Raw genomic sequence first — 10756 nt, 5'->3', positions numbered from 1 at the left:
TTGCTGTAGTGGGGGATTTAAAGGGAAACAGCCCCGAGGCAGGCAGGGAACTGCTCCTCGCTGCGCTGAGAGGAGAGACCTTTTCCTAGCTGACCTTTTCCCCTTGCTCTGTCCTACCACTGCTTTTTTTCCAGCTCTGGCCCAGCCCCAGCTCCTGAGGGCAGGTTCTTTCAAGCCACATCCCTGCAGCCAGCTCAGTCCCCACCTGTGGGGGCTCCTTGCAGGGTCCCAGGGCTACCTGGAGCTTGAGGAGGCCTGTGTCAGTCGCCCTGGAGCTGTGGGGCAGCTGTGGGGAAATAGTTTAGCTCAGGGCRGCTGGCATGGCCGTGGGAGCAGAGCGCTGCGGTCTTGGCGCTGGAGGATGCGCAGTGGGGCTGGGGGCTGAGCTGGCGCTGGGGAGGGGGGTTCGAGGGTTGGCCTTGCTGCCGGCCAGCTGGTTCCTGGGGCTCCCGGGTGCCTGTTTCCAGCGCTGCGGCCCTTTGCCTCGCCCGGGCACGATCATCTCCAGGTCAGTCTGCTGAGGCGACAAGGCCTGTGGGGTGCTCGCTGTGGGCCTGCCTGCGCAGCCCTGGGAGCAGAGTGGCTGCTTTCCACCAGCTAAAGCCCGGTCAAATGGTTAGAGATAATCGATGCCTGTAATTTCTGTGAAAGCAGGTTTCTCCTGACCACCTCTTAGTGCTTCAGCCGAAATGCCGTAGTATGGTGGTTGTCACATCTGCTTTACGTGCAGAAGGTGCTGGGCTCAAGGCCCAGTGGAACGAGCACCAGGAGGCCTTTGGGAGGTTGGACCAGGTGATCTCCAGAGGTCCCTTCCGACCTCACTGAATCCGTGTGTGGTGTGTGCGATTATGCCTGAAGGCTCTTTAGCTGAGCCTGAGCTGGAGGGCAGCTGCCCTGCAAGGACTGGGGGGGAGCAGGTCTGTTTGGCCCTGCTGCCTCAGGAACTGCTTGTTGGGGGATGTTGGCGTTGCCGGGCCTTCCTGGGCAGCGCGAGTGTTGTGTGAGGGCCGGCAGGTTGTGAGCACGCAGGGAGGGTGTTCCCTAAGTCTGGGACGGCTGTAACAACCGCTGTGTTCRTAGCACTGCTTTCTTTCTAAGCCCCTCTCGCCACAGCCCTAGCGCAGAGCCTTTCCCAGCTCGTGTGTTGCAGGTTCAGACTACAAAGGAGGAGAATCTGGCACGAGCTGCCAGAATCACGGCGGTGCCCAGCAAATCTGTGCTGACACGTCTGCAGTGGGTAACAGCATGTGGCTGGCTCGTGTTGACACTCCCTGATTAGACGGGGATGGGAAGGGGGAAGGTTGCCATCCACCTTCTGTCTTTGAGCTACAATGCTTTTGGACGTGGTCTGAGTCTCCGTTTGAGATCCCGGGTGCCTTTTGCTTCCGTGGCTGTGATCCAGCCATGGCTGCTCCGTGTTTTYTTCGGGGGAGACGGTTTTCTAAGCGGCCGCTTCCTCTCGCATCTGGGTGCGTTGACCTACTTGCAGCCCATGCTGCAGCCTGGGGCCTACTTTTTGCGAGGTGGTTCCTGCACTCTGCCATAGTTCAAATGGTCAATTAAAGGCTTGGCTGAGCAGATAGGACGGGCAGAGCCCCTCCAGCTTCTAAAGGCCGGCGCTGGCAGGCAGCCAGCGGGAGGGAGTGCCAGACATGCAGAGCTGATCTCAGCAGAGGGGCTCTTTGCCTCGAATTCAGCCCCAGGTGCCAGAGCAAAAGTCACTCAGTGGTAGGTGCCAGAGCCTCCTGTGCAGTTTGTGGGAGGAAGGGGAACATGTTTGGAGAGCATCAGGTGCTGTTTGGGGCCTGGGGCCCTAGGAGAGCTGAGTTAGTAGGAGGCTACTTGTGCTTCCTAAATTATAAAGCAGCTTTTGCTGCTGGGATTAGAAAGGTATGGGATTCAGTTAATGTCAGGGAAGCTTTGTGCAAAGTCTTYGTGGTTAGTACAGTTTGTCTTTGCCACCTTCCCTGTGGAATGAGACAAAAAATGAGAGCACTGTGTGTGTGTGTGTATGTCCACAAATCATGTGTTTGCTGACCTGGGACCTCCTGGCCCCTCTCCTTTGCTTGCAGAGGCTCTTCTCGAACAGGCAATGATCGGGCCATCACCGAACCCACTCATCTTGTCCTACCTGAAATATGCTATCAGTTCGCAGGTAATAACCCTCTTTGTGTGCTGCAGATACTGCTGGGTGTTATCTTGCAGTCCCTAGTAGCAGGCAGGCAAAGAAAATGGGGTGTGGAATTGGTGGCAGCTAGACACTCCAAATCTCCCCTCTGCACCTCGGAAGCATCACGTCTGCCCCCAGGCCGGGGCGGGTGGTGGGCTCTGTGCGTGGCGCGTGCCCAAGGCAGGGACCTGTCTGTAAATGGTGTCCATCCGCTGCCCAGCTGCACGTAGACAGAGTAGAAATTCTTGCCTGCCGAGAGCCTCTGCAGTTGCTCTAAGCCCCGCACTTTCTGAGCATAGCGTTTAATATTGTTTAAAGTTTGTGCGAAACAAATCAGCAATCACCTAAAAATGTCTGTTTGGATTTGTGCCGGGTCAGTTCCCCAGCCCCATCCGCGATGACAGGCAGCGAGGCCATGCCCTGACCTTGCCGTTCCTCGGCAACAGGCGCCGCGCTTACGAGCATCACCTACTAACACGCTGCTCTGCCGGGTTTGTTTTGGTTTGTGTTTTGTTCTTAGATGGTGTCTTATTCCACGGTGCTGACGGCCATCAGCAAGGTACGGCTCTGACAGCTGCTGTCTGAGGTTTTTCTCTCTACCTGTGATCCACATATCCATTTCCCTCCCCAGAACTCTCACCAAATGTAGGTCAAGTGGAAAATGACATCCTCTGCTGAGTCAGCAGTGGTTGGACAGCGCAGATTAGCAATGAGCCCTTTCGTGTCCTGTTGGGGACAGGCCGTCGCCCTTCCTGACGGGGTCCCACTCTCATTTTGGGACGGTCGTGCTCAGTGTTGTGTGCGCTGCAGCTGCGAACGCCTCGTCCCTCTGTTGTGTAGGGCCTGGCAGGCTCCTACCCYGCAGCACCGTGCGTGTAAACCGCACTCTGGCTGCCGGAAACCACATCCTTCTGCGGCCGGCGGTGCTGACGGCGCTGTGGGAATCCAGAGCTGGCTTTGGAAAAGCCGCGCCACTCCTGAGGGAGCGCTGCCAGTGCTGGGCTGCGTAGCTGTGTTTGCCTGCCTGGCTTTGTGGACCACATCCCCGCGGGCGCTCGACATCCCCGCGTTTCCCCCCTGTCTGGGGACGAGCCCTCTGGAGCTGGGGGCAGAGCTGCCTCCGTGCGCCTCCGGGGCACAGCATGGCCGCTCTGAAGGGAGCGAGTGGCCCCGTGCGGGCTGCGTCAGGCCCCCCGCCCTCGCTGGGCGATAGCTTTATCAGGGCAGCCTCTGATTCAAAGTCAGGAGCGTTTCTTTCCTCCCACCTCCATGTATTTAGTGAGGTTGGGAACAGAAGGGTGCTGTAGTGACGGGATGCCGGGGTCGTTTTGGGGTGCTGCAGGCAGGCTGGGCCCGGTGCAGCGGCCTTCGGTCTGCAGGGAGCTGTGCTGTAAACACACCACTAAGCCCCAGTGAGGACGGGGGGCCTCGGCACCGAGCCGGGGGGGCCGCCAAGCTCCGGGGGGAGGGAGAGGCAGCGCAGGGCCGGCCGACGCGGAGCGCTGCGGCGGGCGCGCTCCGAACGGCGCGGGTTTGGCGCCGCTCCCTCGGTCGCGCGTCGCCGCCCGTTCTGGCGGGGCGGACAGACAGCTGACCTTGACAGCCGAGGTTTCCTCCTTCAGATCAGCGTGGGCCGCGAGGAGACCCGCGGGCTAGCTCCGGCCCGGTGGGGCGGCCCCATCTGCTCTGCAGCCTTCCCTGTCGAGGGGGCGGGGAGCAGCGCTTCTGCTGCCCACCACCCTGCGGGCCCTGCGGCCAGGCAGGCTGTCAGCGCGCGCGGCCGCTGCCAGCCTCACCGAGCCAGGGGTGGGCACGCGGGCTGGCGCCAAGCCACCGCCCTGTCAACGCAGCCCACGGGGCGCAGAGGGGCCTGAAACTGAGCTCTGCCCCCCCCCTCCGCCGCACTCTCAGCTGTGGCCTTCTGCAAGGTTGTTTAGAAAACTCAGCCTTGTCCCCGTTGCCGTGGCCCAGTTGCCTGCCGTGACCCCGGGAGGGCACGACCCAGCCGTTGGACAGCCCCGACCTAGTTCCCGTTGGAGTGGCTGCTGAGCAGCTGCCGGGGCGGCAGTGTGCTGCGGCTGCTGGTGCCTGGCCCAGCCCTTCGGGAAGGGGGTTTCACTTGTTTTTGGAGCTGCTGGAGCCTGAGACCCCCCCATCTGAAATCCCTCYTTGTTCCCCTGCTGTAGTTTGATGACTTCTCCCGAGACCTGTGCGTCCAGTCGCTGCTGGAGATAATGGACATGTTCTGCGATCGCCTCAGGTACGGAGCAGCCCGTTGCAGCCCTGCCGCCTCGTCCCCAGGCTGCGGCGGGACCGGGAGCCCGAAGCTCAGGCGGGGCGAGAGGGCACTGCCGAGCCCGAGGAGCTCRCCCTGGCACAGGGAGGCAGGTTCTCCCTCTGGCTCCGTGTTTGTTCCTGTGCTGCTGGGCCCCCTTCATGCCTCCTGGGCAGAGGATGCCACACGAGTGCCAGGACAGTCAAAGCAGAGGGCTAGGGAACCCCAAACCCTGTCAGCTTCGTTTGAAGCTGCAAGAAATGCAGTCATTCTGTGATAAGGGCTTTCCTGGTGATGTTCCTGCCTGGCTCAGGTAGAGAGAGGTGGGCATAAGCCCGGTGGCCTGAGGGTTTCTGTGCTCTCCACGTTTTGTTACTTGTGAGGCCTCTCTGGCTTCCCAGGGCCCGGGCTACGTGTTCCCGTCTGCCAGCGCTCAGTCCTGCCTGCGCTGCCCCAGGCGCTCGACGCAGCTGCCTTGTTTTGCTTCATGCTCTTCCGCTGGTGTTGCAGGACCCAGGGGAGCCCAGACAATTCAGGCCACAAAAACTTTTTTAGAAAGCCCAGAAATCTTCCTGTTAACCCCTGACAGCCTCTTCTGAGAGGCTGAGTAGAGAGCACGCAGGGGGCAAACAGGAGGAGGAGGAAGGCTGAAGGTAGCAGCTCTTCAATTACATGAAATGAAGCGGCAGCAATGAATATGTATCAGTCACAGATGTTGACAAGGAGMTGTTGCTGGCCAACTGCAGAGCCGGCCACTTAATCCAGTCCCTGCCTAATCTGATCCTGTGCTTAATTTGATCAAAACTTCTGGCCCCAATGATTTGTGCATCAGGAGGGGAAAGCGTTCACCTCTCGCAGCACATTGATCAATGCTGAGCCTCTCTTAGCAAGATAATTTGATTAGAGGCTTGGAAAGTTTCCCTGTAGTTGAGTGGCCAGAGAGGAGTCTGCTCTGGGAAGACTTTATTTGCCTTGGTGTTGGGGGGGGGAGTGTTCACAGGCTGAGCAGATTGAGACATGCAGCAGAGGAGCTGGCAGGCACGCTGGGCTGGTGCACGGTTCCCCAGGCTGCCCTGTCTCTGTGCCTCAGTTTCTCATGTGTAAAATGGGAGCAATAGCTCGGCCTGCGATGAGTGCAGTCCCCTTCCTCTCCCCTTCGCAGCTGCCACGGCAAAGCAGAGGAATGCATCGGCCTCTGCAGGGCCCTGATGAGTGCCCTCAACTGGCTTCTGCGCTGTGCGGCCTTCTACRCCGAGAAGGTGAAGGAGATGCTGGAGCAGGCGGCAGCTGAGAGCCAGTTGAAGATGTGTCTCGAGCGACTGGAGAAAATGCTCGGCAGCACCAAGAACCGAGCCCTGATCCACATCGCGAAGCTGGAGGAGACATGTACGTCGCTGCCCCTGCCCAGGCTTCGTGGCCGTGCCCTGCCCTTCAGCACGCGCAGCTCGTGGCAGCTGTCACTGCCTCCTCCGAGTCGCTGCCGGCCCCAGGGAGATGTCATAGCCACCTCTCCCTCCCCCCTGCCCAGATCCTGCCGCATTGTCCCTGCAGCTCCAAGCCCATCTATCTTCCAGCCCTGTTGCTGTAACCATCTCCTCCTTGGCTCTGTGCCACCCTCTACCCCCTCCCTTTCACACTGCCCTTGGAAGAGGAGCAGAATTAATGCGAAGGCTGCGTGAGCTGTTCCTGGGCGAGGAGTGGATCCTGCGCTCCACCAGCCTGCCTGGCACAGCCCTGCACCCTCAGTCTGTCCATGTGCCTCGCCAGAAAGCTGTGCCAGGCTGAGCCCAGAGCAGGAGCTGCTTGGTGGTGTGCACACCCTCAGCTTGGGTTTGCAAAGGCACCCTGGGGAGTTGGGCACCCCACAGCTATGAAGATGCAACAGGAGCTGACGTCCGCTCACTGCGAGGCCTGGCAAGGAGCCCCAGCCTCGACAGGCGTGCAGTGCAACTGCGGGCCCTTGAGCCAGCCTGCTGGGTCCTTGCCACGTTTATGTCCCCCATCCCCCCCACCACTAAAAGCCTGTCCTCCCTCCCCAGCCTCATGGAGTGCTGTGGAGCAGTCCCTCATCAAGCTGGGGGAGAACCTGAACAGCCTCAGCAACTCCCCACTGCGAAGCCAGGCTGATGACTGCATCTCCCTCATCAAGAGGTAGCTGCGTGCTGCTGTCTTCATGTGCTCCAAGGGTAAAGTGGGTCTGAGCCCTGCTCTGGTGGCCCGAGAGCCTCCTGCTGCCTGCACTCTGGCTCCTTGCTTTCCTGCGCTTCCCAGATCTGACTCCTGAGGTGGCCAAGGGCTAGCAAGACGCCATGGGGTAGGAGGGGGACAGGAGTGGCAGTGACCTGCTGCAAGGCAGTCTTGCCTGAGGACCATTCCTCCAGTGGCCCCTTGCCATTTGTCCCAGACCTTGTCTGCAGGGGCACACTGAGCTGTTCTGCTGTGGCCAGCGCTGCTGTCCCTATCCTGGATCCCTCCAGGAGGTGCTTCCAGGGCCCATGGGGGGATTCRGCCATGCCTTCAGCCAGAGGACAATCCCTGGCTACAAGCTCTCCTGCCCTGGAGCTGCCGGTGGAGGCAAGACAGCAGAGATCTGGGGCCTGGCAGGGAAGGGAGGGTGGGATAGGCAGAGCAAGAGTCTATCCCTGCAATGCTCCTGCGACCCTGTGCTGTTTCCTCCTGCCCAGCATCCCCACCATGCTCTCCGTCCACACTGAGCAGCTGAACAAGACTGGCTTCCCCACTGTGCATGCTGTGGTGCTGCTGGAGGGGACCATGAACCTCACGGGAGAGACCCAGCCACTGGTGGAGCAGCTGATGATGGTGAAGAGGATGCAGGTACACAAGTGGCGCCTCGTGGTTGTGCTCTGGGTGGCCTGGGGGATGTGGGCCAGGGCCTCGCTGCAGCTCTGCGTGTTGTGCGATCCTGGTTCGTGGATATGGGCAGAGCCGCTGGGAGCAGCACAAGCCCATTGGTACAGGGGGAGCTTTTGTCCTTGTAGTTGGTCCTTGCAGGAGATTCTGGGCTTGGCTGTGGCTGGGGGAGTTGCTTTATTGCTCTTATGGCACTTGGCGGCTTGGGAGGGTTCGACCGCATGGTGCCCTCACGCAGGGTCTTTGCTGTGTGCCCTGCAGCGCATCCCCTCCCCACTCTTCGTGCTGGAGATCTGGAAGGCCTGTTTCGTGGGCCTCATCGAGTCCCCTGAGGGCACGGAGGAGCTGAAGTGGACAGCCTTCACCTTCCTGAAGGTAGGCMCTAGTGCCCCTGGGAAGTGTTGATGCTCTTGCCCAGGGCCTGTCACTGCCTTTTCCCCCAACGCCCTGGTCCCTGCTGAGTGCCGAGCCTGGCAGAGCAATTAGTTCTCCTCTCCCCTGCGTGCCCCTCAGGGTCCTCCTCACACCCCATCTGGACAGCGTGTGAGATGGCAGAGCCTGCAGGCAGCTCTCGTACAACCCGCTGAGCATCAGCTTTGCTGCCTGGGATGTCTTTTCAGCCCAGCCCCATTTTGTTCCCCAGAGTGGCTTTCCCGGGATGTTGTTCGGAAAATCATGGCCTTTGAAGGATGCCACAGCAGCCTTTGGTCCTACATTACCAACGGCTCAGCAGTGGGCAGCCCCAGAGCAGTCTGCTTTGCTTCTTGTCTTTGTACCAGGCAAAGGGCATCTGGGTGTAATTTCAGGCCTGAGACGTGCTCTGTCCTGTGCCCGGCTCCTCTGCAGCCCAGGCCGCTGCCCGGCCGTTACGAGGTGGCTGTGCCCTGCTGCTCCTTGTGACGGTTGAAGGACTCTTCAGAGGGGAAGTGGTGGGACAAAGCACCCAGGGCACATAGGTTGCTTGTGAAATGCTCCTTCCTCTGGGCTGGGAGAGCAACTGGTGATTGCAGGAGTTCTGCACTTGGAGTCCAACTGCCTGTGTTGCTGGGGGGCCCTCACTGCAGAAACGGCTTTGCCTTGTCAGTCACATCTGTGCCCCACTTCTTTCAGATCCCCCAGGTGCTGGTTAAACTCAAGAAGTATCCCCAAGGGGAGAAGGTGAGCTGTAAGGGCTGTTGATTGGAGCTGTTTGCAGTGTTGTTTGCACAAGTGAATCGTGTTTGTCACGGTGGTGCTGGTGTCATGCCAAAGCTGCATGGGGGCGGCTGGGGTAGGGAATGGTCTGTGTCCCGTCAACTTTCTTTTAACGGGCAAGACGGAGTGGGAGGGGAGAAAGGGGGTTTGTGTCAGCTCCTGTAGCAGCTGTTCCCAGCTGAGTGCTCGGCTTTGTGCACRGCAGGACTTCACTGAGGATGTGAACTGTGCCTTCGAGTTCCTGCTGAAGCTGACCCCTCTGCTTGACAAAGCAGATCAGCGATGCAAGTGAGTGTCCACAGTGCCAGTGGCTGACCCACAGTGCCGGGAGCATGTGGTGGCCGTGGCTGGTCTGCACCACAGGATCCCCCAACCTCTCTGCAGAGAGCAGGGTGCTGCTCGGGGATCCCTCAGCCTGACGCTCCTGTCTGTGTTTCAGCTGCGACTGCACGAGTCTGCTCCTGCAGGAGTGCAGCAAGCAGGGGCTGCTCTCGGAGGCCAACATGACCAACCTGATCGCCAAACGGTACAGCCCACTTGAAGGAGAGGGCCTGAGTAACCAAGTGGGGTTGGAGTGCTGCGTCTCACTGCTGGGACACGCTGGCCTGGAGGGACAAGACTGGGAATGGCAGAGTGTCCTCTCAGAGTGGCCTGCAGTGGCAGCCTGGGCTCYGCAGGGAGGACAGGGAGGCAGTGGGTGCTGGTTCCCTCAGGGATGGTGGTGCTGTGGCCCTGGTTGTGGAAGTGTGGGAGGTGGCTGAGCCTTGGGGAGGAGAGCGGCAGGGGTGAGGAATTCCTGCTCGTGACACCCGTCTTGCGCATCCCCCAGGACGGCAGACAGGGAACATGCTCCGCGCTTGAAATCGGCAGAAAACGCCAACATCCAGCCCAACCCCGGGCTCATTCTGAGAGCTGAGCCGACTGTCACCAATATCCTGAAGGTGAGTCTCTTCGCGCCTCCGTGCCAGGCAGGCTGGGCTGGGCTTCCAGCAGCACTGGTCTTCCCAGGCAGCCGGGGAGTGGCTGGAAGATGCTGGATCTCCCCCGGTGCTGTGGTGGAATCACTGCCAACCTCGTTGGTAGGCAAGGCAGGCCAGGTGCTCCGCGTGGACACAGGGAGCCTCCTGCCCCTTCCTAGGAAGATGGAGGAGCCGTCAGGCGGCACGTTGCCTTGTCCGAGGCAGCAGCCTGCGCCTGGCCAGCTCGGCCCGTCTTCCTCTCGGCCGCTCCCCCACATGTCCCCGTGTGCGTCTCTCCGGTGCCCAGGGGACTCCTCCCGTCCCCGCGTCGCTCTGGTTGCCTTGCCGCTGCAGAGCGTGAGAGGATGGTTTGCTGCGGGTCGTGCTGCCCTTCGTGCCGCGGCTCTCCGGGGCGGTGACCGAACCGCGCTCTGCTTCGCGGCTACGCCGGCGTGCCCCGCAGTGCCTGCAGAGCCGGCGGCGCTCTCCCCATCGCTCCAAGCCGCCTGGGTCCGTCCTTGCAGAGGCCTCGTGGGATGCTGTTGGCAGCCGACCAGCACTGCCCCCACATCCGCAGTTTCACTGCTGCTCTAATACCCGTTTCCCCTGATTTTCCTTCCCTGTGTTTTTTTGGTAGACCATGGATGCAGATCACTCCAAATCCCCTGAGGGCTTGCTGGGGGTCTTGGGCCACATGCTGTCTGGGAAGAGCCTGGATCTGCTGCTGGCAGCGGCAGCAGCAACGGGCAAGCTGAAATCCTTTGCTCGGAAATTCATCAAGTGAGTGTGCACTCAGGTGGCACTGTCCCCAAGGGCTGGTGGGACTGGCACTAGACCCCTGTGCCGGAGCAGMGCCAGATTCAGCAGAGCGCTGGGGGGGCTGTGCCCCACAGCAGCCTTCCCCCTGCACGCCTGCGTGAACAGCGCAGAGCGTCCGAACGGATTGGGTTGATTTTGAGGGTTGCGTGCTGAAAGCAGCAGCACGGTCTCGGATCCGGGGCACTTGTTCTGTGTGAGTGTGTGTGTGTGTGTGCGTGTGCGCGYGCCTGTAGTCCCCAGATGCCCGTGGCCTGGTTATGGCTCACGTCTCAGCACGCGCGGGAGTGGTGCGACGTGCTTCTTGAAGCAGGGAGCCTGGGGGCAGCTCGAACTGTGCAGGCCTCGCTGGGCGCCCGGCTGTTCAGCAGGCCACGGTGTGGCCCTGGCGTGTGCTCCGGTGGGGCTTTATGTGCTGCGGTATGAAGAGGGTCACGCTCAGAAATTCCCACGCGGCGCTGGCCCTGCCAG

The 10756-nt window shown here is 60.7% G+C and overlaps 1 protein-coding gene across 1 annotated transcript in view; it reads left to right on the top strand.

The window, feature by feature from the left end:
- The first annotated feature begins 2071 nt into the window (after positions 1-2071).
- MED24 (mediator complex subunit 24) overlaps positions 2072-10756 on the top strand; it is a 17358-nt gene continuing 8673 nt past the window's right edge. The window contains exons 1-12 of the mRNA XM_085318847.1: positions 2072-2155; positions 2691-2729; positions 4357-4430; positions 5608-5831; positions 6485-6596; positions 7130-7280; positions 7578-7691; positions 8427-8474; positions 8716-8798; positions 8950-9036; positions 9340-9451; positions 10107-10249. Coding sequence (XP_085174973.1) covers positions 2093-2155; positions 2691-2729; positions 4357-4430; positions 5608-5831; positions 6485-6596; positions 7130-7280; positions 7578-7691; positions 8427-8474; positions 8716-8798; positions 8950-9036; positions 9340-9451; positions 10107-10249 — 1250 coding nt within the window. The 5' untranslated portion in view covers positions 2072-2092. The remainder of the gene's footprint in view (positions 2156-2690; positions 2730-4356; positions 4431-5607; positions 5832-6484; positions 6597-7129; positions 7281-7577; positions 7692-8426; positions 8475-8715; positions 8799-8949; positions 9037-9339; positions 9452-10106; positions 10250-10756) is intronic.

This window comes from Rhea americana, unplaced genomic scaffold (assembly GCF_003343005.1).
Source record: "Rhea americana isolate MKP2758 unplaced genomic scaffold, rheAme1 scaffold_556, whole genome shotgun sequence".
Lineage (NCBI taxonomy): Eukaryota > Metazoa > Chordata > Aves > Rheiformes > Rheidae > Rhea > Rhea americana.
Note: the sequence above shows the minus strand (reverse complement) of the source record. Positions and strands in the feature narration are given on the sequence as shown.